This window comes from Oryzias latipes, chromosome 18 (genome assembly GCF_053564925.1).
Source record: "Oryzias latipes strain Hd-rR chromosome 18, Olatipes_Hd-rR_3.1".
In the NCBI taxonomy this organism is placed as follows: domain Eukaryota; kingdom Metazoa; phylum Chordata; class Actinopteri; order Beloniformes; family Adrianichthyidae; genus Oryzias; species Oryzias latipes.
Genome location: NC_136254.1, coordinates 16,658,314 through 16,681,915, shown reverse-complemented (window position 1 = coordinate 16,681,915; position 23,602 = coordinate 16,658,314). Strand labels below are relative to the sequence as shown.

At 37.7% G+C, this 23,602-nt stretch overlaps 3 protein-coding genes across 6 annotated transcripts in view; 2 read left to right on the top strand and 1 right to left on the bottom strand.

The window, feature by feature from the left end:
* shtn2 (shootin 2) overlaps nucleotides 1-5,039 on the top strand; it is a 28,417-nt gene extending 23,378 nt beyond the window's left edge. The window contains exons 11-17 of one of the 4 annotated variants that reach the window (XM_078935900.1): nucleotides 754-892; nucleotides 1,028-1,086; nucleotides 1,365-1,462; nucleotides 1,543-1,563; nucleotides 1,645-1,698; nucleotides 1,784-1,916; nucleotides 3,958-5,039. In XM_078935900.1, coding sequence (XP_078792026.1) covers nucleotides 754-892; nucleotides 1,028-1,086; nucleotides 1,365-1,462; nucleotides 1,543-1,563; nucleotides 1,645-1,698; nucleotides 1,784-1,916; nucleotides 3,958-4,115 — 662 coding nt within the window. In that variant the 3' untranslated portion in view covers nucleotides 4,116-5,039. Of the gene's footprint in view, nucleotides 1-753; nucleotides 893-1,027; nucleotides 1,087-1,364; nucleotides 1,463-1,542; nucleotides 1,564-1,644; nucleotides 1,699-1,783; nucleotides 1,917-2,155; nucleotides 2,653-3,957 lie in introns of those variants that run through there. The other 3 variants (XM_078935899.1, XM_078935901.1, XM_023948842.2) reach the window with 3 other exon arrangements.
* A 7,538-nt stretch (nucleotides 5,040-12,577) lies between these two features.
* On the top strand, nucleotides 12,578-16,868 carry tex261 (testis expressed 261). The gene is made up of 6 exons (XM_004079851.5): nucleotides 12,578-12,768; nucleotides 13,891-13,970; nucleotides 14,084-14,237; nucleotides 14,328-14,395; nucleotides 14,504-14,606; nucleotides 15,685-16,868. The coding sequence occupies exons 1-6, from the start codon at nucleotides 12,699-12,701 to the stop codon at nucleotides 15,798-15,800; spliced, it is 591 nt and encodes a 196-aa protein (XP_004079899.1). The 5' UTR covers nucleotides 12,578-12,698; the 3' UTR covers nucleotides 15,801-16,868.
* Nucleotides 16,869-19,867: 2,999 nt separating this feature from the next.
* ankrd53 (ankyrin repeat domain 53) lies at nucleotides 19,868-23,337 on the bottom strand. The gene is made up of 7 exons (XM_004079852.5): nucleotides 23,319-23,337; nucleotides 23,151-23,202; nucleotides 22,883-22,970; nucleotides 21,670-21,869; nucleotides 21,321-21,485; nucleotides 21,102-21,222; nucleotides 19,868-20,874 (listed from the first exon to the last, which is right to left on the bottom strand). Exons 2-7 carry the CDS (start codon nucleotides 23,195-23,197, stop codon nucleotides 20,374-20,376), a joined length of 1,122 nt encoding a protein of 373 aa, XP_004079900.1. The 5' UTR covers nucleotides 23,198-23,202; nucleotides 23,319-23,337; the 3' UTR covers nucleotides 19,868-20,373.
* Nucleotides 23,338-23,602: the final 265 nt, after the last annotated feature.

Below are 23,602 nucleotides of genomic sequence, written 5' to 3'. Positions count from 1 at the left end.
ATTCTCTACCATTCTATTTATTTTTTTTGTATCAATTTTTACAATCCATCCCATTTTTTTGTGTTTTTTGTTGAAACTTTTATACTTTTAATTTTTAATCTTCATCAAGCCAATGAGTTACACAAAGCATTTCCAAGCAAATTGTGTTGTGTATGTATAATGACAAATGACATTTGGATTTAAATAGAAAAAAGAAATTAGAAATTTAAAATAGACTTGAAATTTAATTTAAACTGTCCCATTGTACTAAGTTCTACTTCTATTTGAGGAAGGGAATAGTAAATTTGAATAAAGAAATGAAGTTTGAGTAATTTAAATTTAAATAGAAATGATTTAAATGAAATTTATTTGAATTTGAAATGATTTGGAATTTGAACATGAATATCAATATTAATTTGAATGGTCCCATTGTACAAAGTTCTAGTACTATTTTTGGAACAGAATAGTGAATTTAAATAAGAATCAAATTTAAATTTGACTTTGAATTTAAACTGTCCCTGTCTACAAAGTTCTACTTCTATTTGAGGAATAGAAAAGTGAATTTGAATGTGAATTTAATTATAATTTAATTTGAATTTAAACTGTCCCATTCTACGACATTCTGCCTCAGTTTAAGAAAGAGAGAAGTTATATAATTAGGAATTGAATTTGAATCCAATTTAAATTTGAATATGAATTTTAATTTTAATTGTCTCACTGACATATTACATAAATTGAAGTGAAAAACTTGGTGTATGTCTTGTGTTTTTACAGTGAATCAGATTCAAGAAACTCAAAGCTTTGGGGCTATGACAAAAGAACTCAGTGCGCCACCGCCTCCACCTTTGCCACCGCCTCCACCTCCGCCACCGCCTCCACCTCCGCCTCCGCCTCTGTCCACACCTGCCATTAAGTAAGTCCAAAAAACAAAGTTTTTCATTTAACAAAGGATGTGAATGGGAAATTTAAAGGGTTATTAGAAGAACACTTCATAAGTAAACTATGCTAGTACAGTGCTGAAACACAATTCTTTGACTTTTCTGTCCAGCTTCCAAGATTTTCTGAGGAGTAGGAGGAAAGATGGAGTTAGCAAAACTGAACAAAACAGTAAGTTTTACTTCAGCAATAATTATTTAACACTCCTACACCACCTTTACTGAACAGATGCATACTCATGAAAGGCACATATGGTTTTATATAATTTTAAAATTACATAAAAGTTGCATCGTCTTTTGTTATAATTTACTGCATATTTATTCTGCAACATGTCCTTGTCATAAACTTGTTTCATATCAAAGATATCTTGAATTTTGTACTTGGAAAAAAATTTAAGTTGTTGGTGCTGCTGTTAATGCTGAGTATATTTATGTTCCTTGTCATATAAGATTCAACACCCTTGTTGAACATGAAGGCAAAGGCAGTGGATGAAATGATGGAAAGAATAAAGAAGGGCATTGTCCTTAGACCCGTTATGAAAATACAGGTAAAAAAACAGAACTCTCCATTGTCAGTTTAAATACAAGTATGGAAAACTGCTTGATAATTATATTTAACATCTTGCAGGAAGAAGACACCTGCTGGAAGGTTTGTTAACTTCTTGAATCTTCAAGTGTTTCTTTAAAAAAAAAATTGGAACAATTTAAATGTTGTTATTTTATTTTGAAGGACCAGAAAAGTCAAAACCGAAAATCCGCCATCCTAGAGTTGAAAGGAATGTTGGTAATGTATACCGTGTTCATTGTATATAAAACTGAAAACTTTTACATGCTGTATCTTTATCCATATTTGGTGACTCACTAACCAGGACAATATGAAACGTCGAGATTCTTCGAAAAGAGGAACCAGCCGGAGAGTGGAAAACTCAGAACTCCTGCTGGTCCTCCAAAGGAGGAGAAGGGTCATGGCAGGGAATTCGGAGCAATCGTCTACGTTACAGGGTAAACTGACTTTTGTGCTGTCTTCTCTGTTTGTTTGTAATTAGCTCAACTAAAATTTAAAGTTATCAAATTGAAGCGGAGTTACTTTAGTTTACAAATAGTTTTGTCAGTTGAATTGCTGGTATTAAAGTCCAACTCCAATCATCTATTTTGAAAGATTTTCCAGTGGCCTTTTATTAGGATGATGCTGTTTTTAACCACAAAAAAAAAAAACAACAAAAAACTGTGTTGTTTTCTAGGACATATTTTATGCAGAACAGCAATAGTTCATCATCAGAAATTCACCTCTGAGTTGTGGGGAACTCTTGGTGCAGAACAGGCAAGCACTCACTTCCCATCACTTTTTTCATCATCTGTTTTCTTGCTCTCCAGCTCGCTTACAACCCCTCAGACCCCCAAAATTACATTATCAGTGCAACAAAAAGAAAGCAATATCAGAGCTATCCAGCCGTACTGTTTTGAACCAGATGCCAGGTCAGACGAGGAAAACAAAGACGTACCGGTACATGGATCTAGTTGTCTGCAAGTGGATGCATCATACTGGAATGAACCAGGGACCTTTTGGCTTGCTGATTTTAGCTTCAACATTACAAGCTGTTTCCAACAGCATATTTAGTCTGCTCCTGATTCCCAATGATCCCAAGAAATACAAAGAAATGCCATTTTGAGCTTAATGCACTTGACAAACGTCCTCCATCATCACAAAAATGCACAAGAACTTGTTAAAAACACAAAAAACATGATTTTATCAAAGTTGGTCTTTAAACAACTACTTCACAAGTAATAATAATAAAATGCCAGGACTAGTTTTTTGATTTAAAAAAAGTCTATACATATTTTATGACAACACACAATCCAATTTTAGCGTCAAAGCTTTGTCAACATCAAAAAGAAACTAGTAAAGAAAAGAAGATATTCACACAAAAAACTCCAAAACATGAACTTCGATGAGTGGCATCAACCACACTAGTTGGCAAAAATATGAATCCACTGACATGTCATGAATTTTTTCTAGGAAAAACATATATGGGAACAAATAACATGGCTGTCAGTTATAGTGCTTCATGATGTAAAAAACACTTACAACGGATCAAATGTATTATTCTAATTTCCGTAGGAATCAGTTTGGTTGGAAAAAACTAATCTTGCAGACAGCTAAAGAAGATTACAGGACCATTGGGAAAACAGCAATCAATCAAACAATTATTTCCAGCAATATTTTGTGATTACAACTATCAAATCAAATCAAACTTAATTTAGAGCACTTTTGATAACCGGGGGTAACCCAAAGTGCTTGATGCTGAACTATGAATAACTGGTCAAACAGTTATTCAAAAAAGTCAACAGTTTTGTTCTTTTTTTACCAACTGTCTTTGATCCATTTACATTGCAATTCAAAATTATAAATGTGCTCTGCTAAGAAGAAAGAATAATTTCATTTTAAAAGTGCAGGTCTGGTTGATGAGATTGTCTTATAAATTTCCAAACTTGTGGCTAATCAAGTTACCATTCATGCCAAGAGTTTGGCTCCATTTATGTTAGCTAAAAGGGTCAATGAATGAACAAAATACTAATGGTCTGCTGTTTAAACATTTTTGCCAACCAAAAAGTGTGCATTTGGAGTACCATATTTTTCCACACAATAAGGTGCACCAAAAAGTGGTCCATTTTCAAATGTATGTCACACAGTGGGGCAAAAAATTATTTAGTCAGCCACCAATTGTGCAAGTTCTCTCACTTAAAAAGATGAGAGAGGCCTGTAATTTTCATCATAGGTATACCTCAACTATGAAAGACAAAACTGAAAAACGAAATCCAGAAAATCACATTGTATGATTTTTAAAGAATTTATTAGTAAATTATGGTGGAAAATTAGTATTTATTCAGTAAAAAAAGTTCAACTCAATACAGTACATTGCAGTACTTCCAGCAACAACAGGTTCAGGAAATTATACGTCAAATGAATGTTGTGATTGTAAAAGCTATTAAATCTGCTTTGTTATTGGATTTGTGCCTGAAGATTTGTTGATCTCCTAAACAGATCCCCATCCAGGAAAGACATGCATCCCAGCAGCAGGTGATGGTCCCTGGGCATCTGAGTTCAGCAATGCCCCAGTGCTTCGGAGGCTGAAACAGAACAGGGAGAAGAGAGACTCTCGCATCCGGGAATCAGCATTGATCATCAACCATAAGACCTGAAAGCAGTCAGAGGAAAACATCTCCAATGTGGCAACTGATTGAAAATCCCACATAGACCTCTGATAAAAATCTGTTTTGCATGTCAGTTCTTTGTCCAATCATTTAAACCAAACAGATGTTACAAACAAACCTGGAAATCAAATAAAATAGACTTTATCGTGTCATGTGAACCAAGTTTGCAGAGGGCCTATGCTTGTTGCGTGTAAGAAAATGGAGCTCTTTCAGCCGTATTTAATGTCCGGCATCATTTCTGGGATTCTAGCTTTCAGGAGAGATAAGTGCTCGTTATACTTTTTTTATTCCATAGAAAATAGATGAAATATAGGCAGAAAAAAAGCCCCACATTTGTGAATACTTTCGCCCACTTCTTCCCCCCTGTGCTTTTCTGTGAAAGCCGAGCTCTGCAGCAGAATGGGGGCTGCCTCGTGTTCAGGCACATTAAAACTGCCGCACCCGAAGCACAGAGGTGTTGCTGAGATAAGAGCCTGAGGTGATCTGATAGCTCCCTCCTGAAAGTTTTTAAATGCAGCAGGTCGCCTTTTGTTTTCTCACCTCCACACAGTTGCTGTGCACAGGAGTGTGCGCATGAATGAGCGTGCACACCTTTACAGCACACCGTCCATCTATCTGCCTATCAACCTTTGTTAAAAGCATTTGAAAAGTGGATGGATATACTCTCAACTTTCAATCTGACACCATTTTAGTGTCTTCACACTGTTTCACATTATATATTTACTTCATTTAGCGCTTTACCTGAAGCTGTGTCCTTTTTTTCTCTCTTTCCAGCATACATTTTTTATTGTTTTGCTCCTGATTCTCAGAGGTGACAGCTTTTTCATATAAAGTGCGCAAACGTGTGTGCTTGTGTAAATAATATTTGTGTCAATGTGCGGATAAGAGAGAAATAAAGAACAAAACAATCAAGAAGCGTGACTGTATAATTCCAAAACAAATAAAGAACTAGGAAAATGTCATTTTTTAAAAACCTGAAATCGATTTTTCACATTATTAAAAGATTATTAAAAATATACATAAGACAGAAAAAAGTAGAAATACATTAACTTGCCACTTTATTGCGCACACATATCCAACTGCTTGTTAACGCAAAGTTTTAATCATTCAATCACATGACAGCAACTCAATGCACTTGGACGTTTAGACATGGTCAAGACAATCTGATGTAGTTCAAACCGAGCATCAGAATGGGCAAAAATGGTGATTTAAGTGACTTTGAACGTGGCATGGTTGTTGGCACCAGACAGGCTGGTCAGAGACTGCTGAACTACTGGGATTTTCACACACAACCATCTCTAGGGTTTACAGAGAACGGTCTGGAATAGAAAAAATATCCAGTGAGCGGCAGTTCTGTGGGTGAAAATGCCTTGTTGAAGCCAGAGGTCAGAGGAGAATGACCAGACTAGTTTCAGCTGAATGAAAGGTCTGCAGAGGCAGACGGGCTACAGCATCAGAAAACCACACTGGGGGCAACTCCTGTCAGATATGAACGGGAAACTTAGGCTACAATTCACTCATGCTCACCATGGTAGGGTCAGAATTTGGCATCAACAACATGAAAGCATGGATCCATCCTGCCTTGTTTTAACGGTTTAGGCTGATGTTGGTGGTGTGATGGTGTGGGGGATATTTTCTTGGCACATTTTGGGCCCCTTAGTGCCAATTAAGCCTCATGACAACTCCTCAACCTAAGTATTGTTGCTGACCATGTCAATATCTTTATGACCACAGTGTACCATTTTTGGATGGCCCCTTCCAGCAGGACAACATATCCTGTCATAAAGCTGGAATCATCTCAGACTGGTTTCTTGAACATGACAATGGGTTCACTGGACTTAAATGACTTCGACAGTCACCATCTCAACCCAATAGATCACCTTTGGGATGTGGTGGAACGGGAGATTCACATCATGGATGTTCAGGTGACAACTGCGTGATGCTATCATGTTAATATGGACCAAATTCTCTGAGGGATGTTTCCAGTACCTTGTTGAATCTAAGGATTAAGGCAGTTCTGAAGGCAAAAAGGGGTCTAAACCCAGTACCAGCAAGGTGGACCTGATATAGTGGTTGGTGAGTGTATTTAATATGTATGGAAGAAAAACATGATCCTCTTGTCATTAGCATATTTTATTCATTCATTCATCTTCTAAACCCGTTTTGTCCCTTTCGGGGTCACAGGGTTGCTGGAGCCTATCCCAGCCACTCATGGGCGAAGGCAGGGGACATCCTGTACAGGTTGTCGGTTTGTCCCAGGGCCACAAATCACACACCCATCCACACTCACATTCACCTTTAGGGACAATTTAGAGTAACCAATTAAACTATAAAGCATGTTTTTGGACGGTGGGAGGAAGCTGGAGTCCCCAGAGAAAAACCTCACATGCACGGGGAGGACATGCAAACTCCACACACCAAGGTCCCCCATTGGTGTTTTGTTTCAGATCCCCCAGCCGGTTCAAGTCCCAGCTGTGAGGCAAGAGCGCCAACCACTGCGCCACCTATCTGCATATTTTAATGCCAATTTAAATTAATACATTTTATAATAAAACTACATTAAAACTGTGATCCCAAAGTTTTTAAAACACAACACTTTTGGTCTTGAATCTATTCTGTGCCTGAAAAGTAATGCTTGATCCAATCTTTACTAGGCCACTGATGCTGCTCACGTTGACTTGTTCCTGCTGTCTGAGCAGCGATTTATTGAGCTCCTGTCCAAGAGTTGCTCCTCCATAGAGGCACGCAAGGAGAAAAAGGAGCAAGAGGAGCTGTGGGAACTGTCAGACCGTGAATGGCTTTTTGATTTAAGATTTCTCCCAGGCCATGCTGGCATGAACTAGAGAACAAAGACAAAGAAGAGTTTGACATCAGCGATCAAATCCAAAGTGGGCCTGAACCACTCCTACGCTATTTTTTTTTTTTAAAGGCAATTTGAAGTTACTAAAGATGATCATTGGAGAGACTGTAAAACTCGCTTCTTAACAATTTTCTTTTGGTTGACTTTAAGCTGACCTTTCAGCATCTGACAGATATCAATACAGTAAACTGAACTCACCTGACTCACTGAGACAGTCCATGGCTGTGTTGTCAAAGATGTCTCAGTGTGTCAAAGCCAACAATCTCATTTTGGTGAGTTTGTTCTGAAGAAAACCACACAACATTGTGGTTTTGCAGGGGGAATTTCATCGTACTCTTTGCTAAACAAAATAGTCTATTGTACATTTGGAATTCTTGTTTTATGTTCAATATGCTGATAAAAAAGAACACCGATGTTACCATTCCAATTGATTGGATTAAATCTGGTCATGTTGAATTAGACGAAGTAGGGTCATCTGACATTTGAACATGAGTTTATTTTATTTTTGTCTTATCTACGCTATAAATTCAAGATTTAAAAAGATTCAAGATTCAAAATCAACTTTAATTTTCTCTTTAGGGAAATTCAGTTGTAGTAGCAGCACCATAAAATAAAATGAAATAAATACAAAATTTACAGGGAAGAAAAATGTACAAGCAAAACTCTGAAAACTATCAAAAATCTTATATACAGGACATGTACATGGCTAACAGATGAATTGTAGAGTCTGATGGCTGATGGCAGGAATGACTTCCTGTACCATTCCTTTGCACAGCTGGGGCGTATAAGTCTGCTGCTGGAGCTGCTTCTCAGTTTGTCCACCATGTTGTAGAGAGGATGGGGGGATTGTCCATGATGGTCCCCAGTTCAGCCAGTAATCCATCTCCCACCACCTCCTCCAGATTGGCAAGCTTGAAGCCAATAACAGACCATGCTTTTTTTAATGAGTTTATCCAGTCTGTTGGCATCCTTTGCTTTGATGCCAGCATCCCAGCACACTACAGCAAAGAAGATGGTGCTTGCCATGACAGACTGGTAAAACATGTGGAGCATCCTACTGCAAATATTTAAGGATCTGAATCTCCTCAGGAAGTAAAGTCTACTCATGCCTTTCTTGTTGACCGCCTCAGTGTATGTGGACCACTCAAGTTTTTTGTCCAGATGGACTCCCAGGAACTTGTAGTACAAGACAATTTCTACATTCGTCCCACCGATACAGACTGGGGAGGGCGGGGACTTTCTCCTACTGAAGTCTATCACCATCTCCTTTGTCTTGGCCACGTTCAGCTGCAGGTAATTTTCCCCAGACCACCTGATAAAACACTAAACGAGGCTCCTGTACTCTTCTTCACGTCTAATTTCCACACACCCGACTACAGCTGTGTCATCCGAGTACTTCTGAAGGTGACATAGCTCAGAGTGGTACTGGAAGTCAGCTGTGTAGGTGGTGAATAGGAAGGGAGACAGCACGGTTCCTTGAGGGGCACCAGTGTTGCTCATCAGGGTGTCAGACTCACAGCTCTGCAGTCTCACAAACTGTGGTCGACCTGTCAGGTAGTCCTCAATCCACGAGACCAAGGGGGCATCCACCTGCATCTTCTCTAACTTCTCCCTAATCAGTCTTGGCTGGATGGTGTTGCAGGATGAAGAGAAGTCAAAGAACATGATCCTCCCTGTGGTGCTTGGTCTTGCCAGGGAGGAATACGCCCTCTGCAGTAGGTAAATCATTGCCTCATCAACTACAATCTTGGGCTGGTATGCAAACTGCAGTGGGTCTTGGAAGGGGCTCACCAGAGGTCTGAGGTATGACAGCACCAGCCGTTCCATGACCTGTATAATATGGGAGGTCAGTGCTATAGGCCTGTAATCACTGGGAGTCACAGGATGGTTCTTCTTTGGCACCGGGACGAGGCAGGAAGTTTTCCATAGCACTGAAATCTTCTTGAGGTGAAAGCTCAGGTTGTACAGGTGCTGTAATACACCACATAGCTGGCTGGAGCAGTTCTGAAGTACCCGAGGACTGGTTGAGCCTCTCCAGCTCTCTTCTTACCTGAATAACACATAATTTAGGAGATTATGCCTTCTTGACATCAGACCATAGACTGTATGAGGACCGAGTGAGTTTGATGGCTTATATAGGTTACCTCCAGCTCCAATGACACGAAGTCAATTCATTTTCTTTTTTCTTCTTTCTTCCATTTTCTTGTGACACAGATACTGACATGTTGGAGCCAGATGAGTCTGTTAGCAGTAATTGTTCGGACACATGTCAATCAAATGTGTGATGTGGGGGCCAGCTGTGTTTTTCAAGCTAAATTTGTAAGAACTACAAAAGCAAAAAAAGAACAAACAGGCTGGGTACTAACCTAATCTGCTAATGAAAACTATAAGATGAGCTGCACTTAAAAGCTGAAAAGCCACAATGTGTCCGTGTCATAGACATGATCCGTTTTGTTTATGTGCTCATCACGATATCGCCAGTCTGGTTTGTTATTCCAACTTACTTTATCCACAATCATTACAGAGCAAAACATTGGGGAAGGATTAAGTATTGATCAAAATTAAGTATTTTTGTTTGTGGTGATGCACAAAATGAGTTATAGTCAGTTTCTCAAAAAATGGCATCCGCCTGTTCTGAGCTTTTAGTCCTGTCTTGACATTGATGCATGTGAAACTGCAGACCGTCAATAAAGTACGCAAAAACCCCACAGATAAACATGATCAATTTCTCAGTAAATCACCATAACTATCTCAAAAACATCACAAGAACTTATTAATGTTAAAAGAAGATATTAACTATCAGTCCTCTTTCTATTAGATTCTCTCTCTAATCGTAAAGATTAGAATGATAACAAAATTAGATCAAAGTCCTTAAAAAAAAATCTAAAAAAATACGTATCAAAAACTATTACAATTATCTCGAAAAACAGAAAAAATATATTAAAAAATTAGACAGATATCTCAAAAAAAACAATTAAATTGCATTAAAAATAATTGTAACATATTCTTGAAAAACAGACTGCATGCCAAAGTTGACCACACCTACAATATAAGCGTCTAACAGGTCACCCACGAACTTCGCTGCTGTGCCCAGAGTTGTCATCAGGGCTGACTCATAAACAAAAATAAACAGTTCATCCTGGGGGGTATTCCAGAAAGCAGGTTATGCTAGTTACCACGGGAAGTTTGAGGCTAGGGGGGAAGGGGATAACCTTAGCTTTCGGTCCCAAAAATGGAGGTATGTTTCTGGGTATGTCAAGTTGCCATAGCAACTCATGCTCTGAACATAACCTGGTCTAGAGCAGGTTTAGTTGAAGGTTAGTTTGTTTACAGAGGTGAAGCAGCATGGCGTTTCCATTTGAAGATGATTTAGTGGATGAAGAAGCTCAGATAATAGTTTTTCCACCGTGAGAGGGTGATAAGACCCTGTATGGATGTTATAAATATAAATTTTTTACTTTGATCTAACTTAATTATTTGCTTCAGTTAAATCTTTTTTTTAGTTAAGTCAGTTTAAAAATAAAAAATAGTTATCACACAGTTATTTTACTTTCATTCAAATTAATTCAATTAAGTAGGTGTAACTTTGGTGTTGCTGTTAGATCAGCACCGAAAGGAATTGTTGGATAACATTCCCTTTGCCTGTCTGGACGGATTTGGGATTAAGTGTGGGTTTTTGACCAAAGGTGTTTAGTTGTAGCTGTTTTACTGTGTTTTGCCGAGTTATTTTACCCAGTTATGTTCAATTCTTTCAGCACCATGAGTGAGAGTGAGGAAGAGGATGATGGGTTTATTTAGCACCACTACAACACAATTTAAAAGTTTGAGAAATGGCTAATGATGACATGCTACATGTTTTGTAATCATTTTGTTTCAATCATTTTATTGTCATAAAAATGAGTATATCTGCAGGCTCAAACTTAGACATATGAGAGTTCAAGAAGTGCAATAAATTAAGATGGAAAAAAATTGAATTGAAATTGAGTAATATGACATTCAGTTAGATAAATATGTAAATTTGAGTTGTACAAAAATATTGAGTTGGGTAGACGTAAGGAATTAGGTTGAACATTTTTTAATTCAATTACTTGTTGCCAATTGAAGTAATTCATTCAAGTTGGATAAGTTACATATATATATATATGCATCACAATGAAAATAGAAATTAGATAGAAACTCATGTGTTTACTTTGTCCATTATTTTTCTCCAAGCAGAAACTCTTTTTTGCTGATGCAGCAGTATTACTTTTTTGATGGACGTATAATCTTCATATGCCGTCATTAAAATCTCAGACTCTGTCTCATTGAAGTATAGCGCTCTCTTTTTTGCGTTTCCATGGTGACTCCGGAAATCGGCGATCCATTGAGAATGTCTTTATGTAATTGCTGTGCAAGCGCATTGACCCAGGGTTACCAAGTTGAGCGTAATTAAGCTAACTCATATCCGATCTCTTGGAACCCACATTCCCAGAGTAAGTAAGACTTTAGCCAGAGTTCAGGGTTAAAGTCAGGGTAGTTTAAACATGCTTTCTGGAATACCCCCCTGGTCCATGACACGGACACATTGTGGCTTTTCAACTTTTATTTACAGTTCATCTTATAGTTTTCATGAGCAGATTAGATTAGTGCCCAACCTCGTGGTAGGTCTTTGCTTTTAGTTCTTAAAAATATTACAAGAACACCCAATTTTTTTTAATACACAAAAAAATTAGAATGAAGATGGCCTGTTTTTTTTATTGAATGCAATATGTTTCCATAGAATGGTTATTGTGATAAATAAAATGACTGAGTAATAGCTGTTTATTTCTCAATAGAACTTTATGGTATTTTGGCTTCTTGTAGCCGGCAGGTACTTCCAGTTAAGAACAAGAGGTGGGAGGGCTCACTCAGTCCAGTTTTCATATACAGTCAGTGCACAGTCCTTAAAATACCATACTGAAGATATTTGCTGATTGTATGTAGTAATGTGACGCAATTTACTTTGAAAAAAAACCTAGCAGATTGCAGATTGAAGGCAACAACAGTTACATCACTGTAAAGTTCTCCCAATCCATTTTTTCTTTGTCTTAAATATCTTAAGAGAAAAGATTAAAACTTGCTCTCAGAAGATGGAGTGCATAGTGCTTGCGTCTCCTGAATTTGGACTCTATTTTCTTCAAAATGCAAAGATTGGAGAGATTATGTCTAAAATAAAAGATTTAATTATTATATTTAGGGTTCTTTAAGTATCCCTATTTAGTTATTTGCTGTCCAACCTGTGGATGTGTTCTCTTTTCTCTGGGAAAAAACAACATTTTATGTCACTGTTTTGTTTAGAAATTTCCACTCAGTGTGATGTTGCATTTCTTAGAGCAACTAACTCTTACATGGACTTTAAATTTGTGCAAATTCTTCAAGCTAAGTGTGATTTTAAGCAGGATTGATCAGATTAGGGGGTATTTGCGTATTAAAATACGGTAGAAGAAAACAAACATGTTACATTCTTTTATTATTTCTCCTATCCACTACATCCCTTCTGAAGGGATTTGAATGATAAAAATTCTAAATTGTTTTTTTTTGTCCTCCGACCAGAGGCGGCGCTCTCCAAAACCAACACCATCCTTTTTTCAAGCGGATAGAAGGAACTTTGATCACAGCTTGTTAGCAGCCGGCTAGCAGTTTTTTTGTGAAATATTTTCTTGTGTTTTCTGTGTTGGGGCATATGAAGAGAGATGTGGTTTATTTATTTGCTCAGTTGGCTTTCGTTGGTGATTCAAATATCCTTCGTCACTCTTGCAATTGGTAAGTAGATGACTACAACAACCGGGTGTTTTCGGAATCATTGTTATTTGCTAGCTTGTTATGCTAACGAATTACTCAGCAACGAAAAACTTTAAGAAGCTGTTTATTAAAATAGTCTTTCAGTGGTTTTGCCTTTTATTTTGCAACACAAAGGTGATTAATTTTTTATATGTTAAACATAACAGTACTAACGTAAATGAAGTTGTATAGATGATATATATTTGTTGTGAATGAACTAGAGGGGATTTTTGTGAAGGCCAGTGATACCTAACGTAAAGCATGTTACGTTGAAAATAAATGTTAAATAATTTATTAAAATAATGTTATTGGTGAAGTGTAACCAATATGATTTAATCTCTAAGTTAACAAGCGTGCAAACGCTTATCAATCTCAAAGCTAATGTTCTGCAAAATGTATACTATTTAAGATGAAGTGGAAATTTAAACTCAACGTAATTTAAAACAAATTCCCCATGTAAACAAATGCAACGTTTGTCAAAAAGAATGTGAGGACCATTTTTATGCTATGAATTTGAGAGAAGGCATTAGATGTAGTTCAGTCAAATCCCATCAAGTCAAACTCACGTTGGTCCACGTCACGTTAGTCATCTGTCTACGTCACATCCTCTGCAGTTGACAGAGGCAAAGGCCACATCCCTTTATGTCTTCACTTTACACCTAGATAAAACGAAACGAAGACCTGAATCTTTGTCGTTCTAAAAAGAACATTAAAAAAATCTAGGTTTAATAAAGGGGTAAATATACACAAATGACAAATTTAACTTATTTAGTGATATTTGATTGAACTTTAAAAATTTACTTTAGGGAGGATTCACAAACTGTCAAACAAAGGAACTCTGCTTTAGATTCTCTTTAAACATTTTGACACTTTATTTGTAATTATTTATCTTAAATAATGTGTTAACCCTTAGCAAACAGTAGTATACTTAGTTGTTGTTGTTTTTTTAAGTTTACAATATATTAAGTGTATGTACAAAATAACCTGCCTCACTTTAAGCATATACTTTTTGCTGATGGAAATTGAACGTGTGTTATAGGTCACCGTTTGTTTCCATTTTTGTTTTCTCTGCCTGCTGGCTTAACACCTTTATTTCTTTCTTAGCTGCTGGCCTGTACTACTTGGCCGAACTCATAGAAGAATATACAGTAGCCACTAGCCGAATAATAAAGTACATGATTCTGGTGAGTAAAAGTATAAAAAATAGTTCACATCAAAGCACACAAACTATGTTAAAATATGGACTTTTTGTTGGTTTGCAACAAACTTCAGACTCACTTAGTGTGAATGTGTCCAGTTTTCCACAGGAGTACTGGCAGGTCTCTATGTTTTTGAAGGTTTCCCCATAATAATGGTGGGAGTTGGCCTCTTCACAAATCTGGTGTATTTTGGGCTCCTTCAGACGTTCCCCTACATAATGCTGAGCTCTCCAAATTTTATCCTTTCATGTGGTATGATGCTAATCTTTAAAAACATTTGAGCCAGTTGTATTTTTAGCTTAGCTTAAATGTTTTCTTTTTTCATTTGTTTTTACACTGCAGTGTTGGTGGTGGTGAATCATTATATGGCCTTCCAGTACTTTGCACAGGAGTATTATCCATTTTCTGAGGTAACTTTATTATATGTTTTATTTTTGTAGCTACGAGTTGAAGAAATTGCTTCTCATAAATTGTGTTTCTTGCATCATCATTTTCCTTTTGTCCCTAATTGACCTCAGGTGCTGGCATACTTCACTATTTGCCTGTGGGTGATCCCCTTTGCCTTCTTTGTGTCACTGTCAGCAGGAGAAAATGTACTTCCATCCACCATACAACAAGGAGGTGAGAAAAGGCAGACATTTTCTTTTCCTTCTCCATAAAAAACAATGTGATTGTTAGACTAAGTGCTGCTATATTTAAAAAAAAATCATAAAGGATGTCCATATCTGGTAGTGCCATGTGATCATATCACATTGCACAGTCATGCAGCCCATCCAGCTCAGTTGATAGTCAGACTTTGCTTTGACAGTTGTGACTGCAAAGAATTCAGGGATTGTTTCCCTCTCCTTTTGACCTCTATTATTTTAAATTTGTTAATTCAAGTAAGCTTTTCAAAGAAAACGCCTGTTTTTAGATAGTTTCCTCCAAAATAATTATTTCCTTTAAAAAAAAAAAAGAGAACATAGACAGTCTGAAAGTCAGGCTTTTACAGTTGTTGCTTCTTCTCATAATCACTTCCGAGTGAATAGACAGAAGTTTCCCCCAAAACTTCTAACCAAGTACCATTGGTCTTAATTATCTTTTAATTAGCTAAAATAAAAATAAAAAACCTGTCTTGTTTTCCGGGTCATAGTTTCTGTAGAGCGGCAGTAGTTCATGAGAAATTCACCTCTGAGTTGTGGGTGGAACTGTTTGTGCAGAACAACCCTGCCCCCACTTTCCATCACCTACCTGTTTACACTCTCTTCCACAAGCTTAACGGCACTCACACCAGCCTAACATTACCAACAAAAATGGCGAGCAATATTGGAGCCACCCAACCGTACAGTTTTGAGCCACATGGAGCAGAGACGGAGCTTGTGCCCCCTCCCTTCCCCCCACTAGCTCCCCACAGCATAATATGTCAAAAATAAGCTCTTTTTTAAATGTTACTTCTTACTTTCTATTGATTATGATTTAAATAAAGAAATACTTAGAAATACAATTTTAAGCTTAGATTTCTTTATATATGTCATCCATTGTGAGAAAAATGACACAAGAACATGTTAAAAACACAATTTTAATCGTAGTAGGTTTTAAAGTATTAGTGAAAGCTGAATGGAAATCAACTCTGTCGATGTTTAAATGCAGTGTTCCTACTTTATTCTCTCTGGAAAGCATAATTAATAACATTTCCCTTCTTTACTCTTCCTTCTTTTAGATGATGTGGTGTCCAATTATTTTACCAAGGGCAAACGGGGCAAGAGGTCTGGAATCCTTCTTGTATTCTCTTTCCTCAAGGAGGCAGTGCTACCCAGTCGACAGAAGATGTTCTGAGGAGTGTGGACTTGGGGTGCAGCCCCAGGGGCTGGGGGTGCATCAGTGTGTTTGCATGGGTTAGAGATCACGGGGAAGCATAAAGGACTGTGGAAATTGTGTTCAGGACTAAAACAAAGAAAAATGGGGAGGAGAAGCAAACTAAAAAGACGGACCAATGAGCAGAGCTGCTGGACGAGCTGTTGAGTTTACACAGGCCACGTTCGTCTTTGTACTGACTGCCAACCACACCTACTGCAGACGTCTTTGAGGGATCTTGTCAGTAGCGCAAAGCTTTTGTATTGTCACATTACATTTTTTTTAGGCTTTAGTATTCTTTAATGTCTGAGCAGGATTTGAAATTAACCAACAGGGTCAAATGTTGGCTTTGGCATAAATTTGAGTCGTTTGTATGTTCGTGTCCTAAGTTTAATCAGAATACCTGTTCAACAGTAACGTGAAAGCCAGATGAGGAAACAAATTCAACTGTCAAATCGTGACTAAACTCTGCAGAGTTTAAAATATGATGCAAAACGTTTTTTAAAAATGGCAGATGTGGTGTTTGAATAAATTTAAAGCTCTGTGGCTCGACACCTGTACATTTTTAGCCTGAAATGTTGAATTGCTAGGAATCGTAAGTTTTTTTTATTTATAGAATGTGAACATAAATCCTACATATCACTTTTTTTTATCTCTGTAACTCCTAAAGTGAAGTGCAAGGATCTTTACTTTGGGCCATTTTGATTTGGCCAAAAAACCAATTTACTACATGGGTTTTGTTTGCATCAGCTTTAAAATGCAACATTAATCACCAGCAATGAAAAGTATTGTGTTTAGTCTATTTATTAGTATTTGTTGTCATTAAAACAAATATTTTTTTCCTTGATCAATCAGTTAGATTAACACCAGACATTTCTGTAGCTCAAATCATCAAATTTTCTTTTTTAATCTTGCTGGTGTTGGGGAACTAAAGCTGTTCATGAAAGATCCAAAAATGATCTGCAGACATTTTTTTACCAATCACAAAATGCGATTATTATAGGCTGGCATGCACACAACTGTGAAATAAAAAGATTTTGTTCAATTAAATTGTTTATATTTTTACTCAATTGTATAGCCTTCAAGAAAAAAAAACAACATTTTTTTAGCTTTTTTTTTTGTTGGTAATTTAACAAGTTACTCGCTTGCTGACCTTTACCCTGTCAAGACTGTTTTTGTCTGTGAGACCATCAGTGTTGAAGTTATTTTGCTATTCTAGTCCCATGTGGTTTGGTCATAGATGGGAAGCACCAGGTCTGCACTGGTGTGCACTTTGACCCCCACTGAGGTGTGAAGTGCTTTGCCAAGTTAAGGAGAACCATGCCTCACACACACACATGTACACATGCACACTTCTCCTGCTGACAAGCCACAGCTCGCAGTTTGCAGTTGCATGCTGTTGACAAGCCCTCACCTGGATCCCAATTCATTTCCCTGGGGTAGATCAGTGAAAGTGCAGAGATACATCCGTGACAGGTGACCCAGTTCACCGAGGTTTTCTCACCTTTCACTCACCTCTGTATTCGCCCTGTTTCTGTTGGCACAGCATCTGGAGTGCAGAGCTTCTTTATTTGTCACTTGGGTCGGGGATTGACACAAATTATTTAAAGACCTGCACTGACAAAAATTGCGTTTTTGATGTTTATGCATGTTTTTGAAGCATTTTTCTTAAGATGGATGCATGAGGAGAAAATTAAGTTTAAAATTGCATTTCTGAGTATTTCTTTATTAAAATCGTGTGGAGCATACGAAAGATGTAAGTTGAGAAAGAGTCTATTTGTGACATAGAATATACACTGGGTGGGCGACAAGCTCCCTGGCTCTTTTCCATTCTGAGGTATCCATTTGTGGACAAATAGATCCATGTCTTTAAAATGACTAGTCTCAATATGTGGACAACTTTACTTCTAATTCAGAAATTCTAATTCAGTTAATTGATGTATGATTTCTGGAGAAGCAGCTCATCCTTTGAATTCCATAAGTTTGAAGGTGCTACTCTGGACAAAACAGAAAAAAGCCCAAAATAATTTTTTGTTTGGTTGTTTGGTTGTAATGGAAACTAATTAATCTGAGTTGTTTGGCCTCCCATTATGAGCATAAACATGGGAAAAGCCAATAAATCAACGCAGTATGCCACGGTAAATGATCCACTTGTGTATAGGATTTACAACAGAGGGTAATATTTTCAATTTAAATCCACAGCTGCGTGCATTCCCGTAAAATTAAAGCATTTTTTGAAACACAATATAAAATTGTAGTTACTGAGCTGCAATCATAACTCTAGCTACGTTCACACCGTCCTCGGCATCATGCGTTCAAGTGGCCACTTACAATGAAAAGTCTTTGTAAAAGCACAAACTTGCATTTCAGGCTTCTGTGTTTAGATCTCTTGCATTCACATGTAGGTACACAGGTTTTTACCACTGTTTTTTGGCTCTATTTACAAAATGTGGCTATTGAGCAACAATTGACAGTTCAAACATGGCAGGTTGAACTTTGACCGAAGAGGGACATGGATTTGGTAGTGACGTATTGAGCAAGTGGTAAAGCTCACCAAACTCAGAGCGTAGTTGGTTATTACGGTAAACCAAGACATGGTGACAAGCCTAATGATGTCTGTTTTTTTTTTTTTTTATAAAGGCGTTTGGTTTTTTTCAAGAACACTCTCCTGACATGATTGTAATCCAAATCCACCATACCAATTAACCAAACTGTTTCTGCTTTGTTGTGTTATCAATTCGCAAGATTTGGCCCACTTTGACATTTCGTAAACTGAGGAAAAGAAGCCCCTACCTGCTCGTCCAGTGTGAACACCATGGGCTTAACGCGTTTTCCTGAACACACATCAAATGCTTGGTGTGTCCGTAGCTTTAGAGTTTAGAGCTTTGGAGTGATCTCAACAGCTACTTTATTTCTTTATTGAGCCTATCTATGCACACATTTTTTTGGCATTGTTAAAATATGGCAATCACAAAAGCTTTATTAGTAACATATAGCTTGTTTAAACTAAAGATGTAAGACATGCAGCTTTGCTGTTGTCTTGTTACACTTAATTTCAGTAATTCAAAATGTATTTGTTTCACTAGCAGGTGTGTGTAGGGTACTACATACTGTGGAAGGAAACAAAAAGTATTAGTCCATCCCTGATTCTGCCCCACTTAATAAAACAAGAGGTCTGTAACATTCATCACTGAAACACAAAGAATCCAGCAAGTCCCATTGATTTATTTTTAAAGATTTTAATTTGCTCTGAAATTCTCTTATATAAATTCCACTTGCTGTGTTTGGAGAGAGAAGAACGCTGCTGGTGGTGGTGGTGGGGGGGGGGGGGGTGAACATCATGATCTTTATTAAGTAAAAGAAAAATGCATGAACCGTGAATGGTGACATTTTAGGCAAAAAAAAAACTTTCATCAGTGAGAGCTTTTTTGATGAAACATTGCTGGATCTTCCAGCAGGACAATGATGTCTTGGAGACAAATGAGTGACAGTAAAAAAAGAAAAAAGTATTTCAAGGTTCTGGACTAGTCTAGCCAGTCTTTGGACCTCAGATTGTGTTGCCCAGTAACAGCCCCAAAACAACAAAGCTCTTAAGAAGATCTGCATTGAAGAATGGACCAAAAGCAGCTATTGTGCAAACCTGGTGAAGATCTACAGCAAAGCTTTGAACTTTTGTTACAAAGCAAATCCTTCTTTTCTGCGCCTTTATACAAATGATTTTAAAAAACATACATTTTGATTTCCTGGAATCTTTTTTAATTCCTTCAGGACTACTTACAGTCTCTTTGAATGCCAAATACGTTTTTGCCATATTTTATATTTAAGTTTTCTTACTCAATTTTTTAAGGGGATGGTAAAAAAAACAACATTGTTTTATATTTGCTTTAGTAAATCTTAAGTTCAACAATTTCACTCTAATCTTTGGGGTGTAGATATTTTTAAATAATTTATGAGAACACATTTAAAACTGTATCTAGTAAAATGTGGTGTCTTTCTATTAAAAGTGTAAAACTGTGGAACACTTTTACAGGACAGGACAACTCAAGAGATGTACCTCAATTTCATACTTTATTTAAACACACTCAAAAAAATGATCATTGATTAACATGAGAATTACAATTCAACGTTTTTTTATTTTGGTTGTAAACAACTTTGTTTAAAAAAATGGTGTTCCTTGTCAAAGTTTTTCTCAAATAATTATTCAAGAGCGGACAGAAAAATAATTAGGGTAGGCACACTAGGCTTTGACTTTAGCTAAGACCTTTTTGGTGAAAATGCTCTATTTTTGTGGTTATAAATGAATATGAAATGCATTAATGACTTTATGATAGACTAATGAATGCAAATAGTTTCATTTAAATGAATCAGTCTATATAGTTGACATAGTAAAGTTTCTCTATAAAACCTTGTCTTTTCTAAAACACTTCGAGGAAACACGAGTTAGTTTAAGTTTATTTCCTGTCGGCCAAAATTCGCCATGTCTTTTTGAAGCCTCACATACTGACGGGTGAGCTCAGAGACCTGGCAGCAGCACTTAAACCAGATGCGTAACCACTTATGTCCGCTTCTGTCTCCGCTGCGGCCGCCCCCGATGCTGGATCTCATCAATTTTCTGCGGCACAAAGCATTCTGGTCCGAAAATCCTTGAGCGGAAGGCCCTGGGGAACAACACCCTCTCAACAACATCCAAAGGAAGTTTAGGGATGGGGTGAGGCTCGCTGTCCCATTTAGTGGTATAGAAAAGCTGCCTGGTATTTCTGTGAAAAAACAAGGTGACACTGTGTCTCAGATCTGGCTCTGCAGATGGTTTCTCTGGCTGCACGCCCATGAAAATGCTCCAGGGACTGGAAGATCCACATGTTGGTGTTTTAGGGGGGGCAGTGTTGTCTTCCTGAGGGTCTCTTTTCTGCTGCAGTCTCCCATAAGATTTTGGTTTTGAACGGCTCTGGTCTGAGAACAGGCATCTGGTGTGGTACTTGCTTGGATGCATCCTAGAAGTGACATTTTTCAGGCCTTTCTTGTTTGCCCATTCTGCTGTCTTCTCATTGACAAGCCCCTACCAGAGTAAAAGAAGGAACTGTGAGAGTTGTCAGAATTGAGAACCTCCACAGGTTTTCAGTTTGCAGTTTTCTTTGCAATTGCTTTAAATGTTTCAGTTCATATATACATTTATGATATTTGCAAATCATTGACCAATTTGCAAATATCATAAATGGAGGGCTTTCACAAGACAGATGCTTTTCATTTAGCCTAAAAAGTTACATCTACATCAATAAAATTCACCTTTTTATTGAATGTATCCCTTTTGGCCTGTGTTACAAGATCTCTGTATAAAGCTTGAGCCAGCTTTCTCTCCTCCATTTCTGTCTTCTTATTTTCCTGCCACAAGCAATTTTTCAGATACCTGCACCCAAAAGATACATGCTGTTAAAATATGCCCTTTAGATGGAAGCCGTTTGACTGAACTGGGATTTTGGGGGGTTACTTCCCTCAGTGGGGTACCTGGCCATTTTTCTGTGGCTCCAGATACGGGCCAAATCCAAAGGTGTATATCCTCTGTTGTCTTTTGCGGAAACATCTGCTCCAGCGTTCACAAGGACCTCTGCGCAGTCCAGGAGGCCTGTGGAGGCAGCCAGGTGGAGCGGGGTCTGCCCTCTGTCAGTGATGCTGGTTTAAAAATGAAAATAAAAGGAGACCAAAACTTGATTACCTAAAAAGAAAAATGTTGGGCTAAATAAAGTTTGGTAAAATTGTTACCGTATTTTATTATAACAAGATTATATTTAAGTTAGCTGAACAAGTAGAAAAAATGTGGAAAAAAAAGGTTCCTTTCCTTAAGGGAGGTCCTTACGCATTGACATCAGCATCATGCTCCAGCAGGTATCTGAGGCAGGCGGAGTTGTTGGGGAAACCTTGCAGAAACAGAGCCATGTGAATTGGCTGGTGACCCTGTAGATCAGTGTTGTTGATGTTCCATTGCTTGGAGTTCACCAAGAGTCCAACAGAAGCCAGGTCTCCATGAAAGCAGGCTCTATGGAGAGCTGGCAAAACCTGAGAGAAAGTAGAGGTTAACCTTTTTTATTTTTACCTTTGAACAAACAGAAAAAAAACACATGTTTGCAGACAAAGGCAGGTGTTCGGTTTAAAGTCCCACTCCAATCATTTTTGGAGCTATTTTAAAAGCTTTCCTAGTGTTCTTTTTTTATTAGAATTATATCATATTTGGCCAAAATCAAAAAACCTGTGTCGTTTTCTAGGACATAGTTTCTACAGAGCGGCAGGAGTTCATTGTTTACCTCTGTGTTCTGGGCTTGACTGTTCCGCTTCCAGATGCTGAGAGCCCTCTGTTTACACTCTCTCCTGGTAGCTTACAGCCTCTCACACCCCCAACCCAACATTACCGGTGCAACAAAAATGGTGATCAGTATAGGAGCTATCCAGCTGTTCATGGATCTAGTCGTCTACAAGTGGATGCATCATAATGGAGAAAAAACTGCATTTTTTTGTCTGTTCCTGATTCAAGAAAATTTAAATAAAAAGAAAAGATTTCAGAAAGGTAATTTTAAGCTTAAGTTTCTTAATATATGTCCTCCACCATCAGAAAAATGCCACAAGAACACTTTGAAAACACCAAAAACACCATTTTCATCAGACTGGGTCTTTGATGGGCCCACAAATATCAATGTCCTCATAATGATCAAGAAAAAAATCACTAACTTTTCAGTTTTTCATTAAAAATTCATTGCATTTACATTATTTTTGTATGATAAGGTGGAGTCTTTTGGAAAAAAATATGTTTAAAGTTACAAATGTTTAATGTCAAAATATTTCTATAGTAAACCAAAAAGTTTCATTCTTTTAAAGCTGCACTACAAACAAATAATTAACAAATCTATAACAAGTTTTCAGTAAATGTGAAAAAATGCAAATGCTGGCCTTGGATCCCAAATTGCTTAGTCTGCTCCTGAGCGTCATGATTGGTCTCTTAGGAAAGCAGCACTAAACCAACTACGGTAAATACTTTTTATTTATTAAATCGGTAATAGAAAATCCCTCAACCGCACCTGACTGTTCTCCAGCTCCGCTGAGCTCCGAGCAGCAGCAGCAGGCCTCATCTGCGTGGACGTGGACTTAACTTTGCGGGACAGTCTCCTGCAGTGCAAAACAAATCACCACGAAGTGCGGAGTCAGTGAGCAATCCGTTTCCAAACAAAACACGCGTGGAAATTAAACCTCAGAGTTCGGAACAAGCTGTTCAACAAATGCTAGCAATTACAGTCTAAATTTGAGAGTCATGGGTACAAAAGCTACTAAATGTATTAAACATTTAACCTGCATGTTCCACGTCTTCGTTTACCAGCTGTGGCGGCGGATTCCATTGTTGCTATGGAAACAAAGTAACAGACACGAGCCGTGTTTCCTTGGAGTCAGTCGTAGAAAAAAAAATAAAGTTAACGAACTTTTACATCAGATAAATAAAGCAAGATAGAAACATGGCACCTGGATTTCTACACTTTTGCTGCCAATTTGTTGGTTAAAATTCATTTTCAATTCATTTTTGTGTTTTAATCTGTTTTTGTTAAGACATATATAGTGTAGCGACTAACGTTTTTGGGACTCTGTTAATGTGTTCTGGGTTACATCGTTGCTCCAGTGTGATTGGATGAGCGGGAGAATGGGCGGAGGAGCAGACAATAAAGGAGGGGTCGTGGGTGCACGAGGGGGTTGGGGAGGATGGATGCTTTGATGGAAAGTTCTGATTATCGTTGTGCTGTATTTGGCGT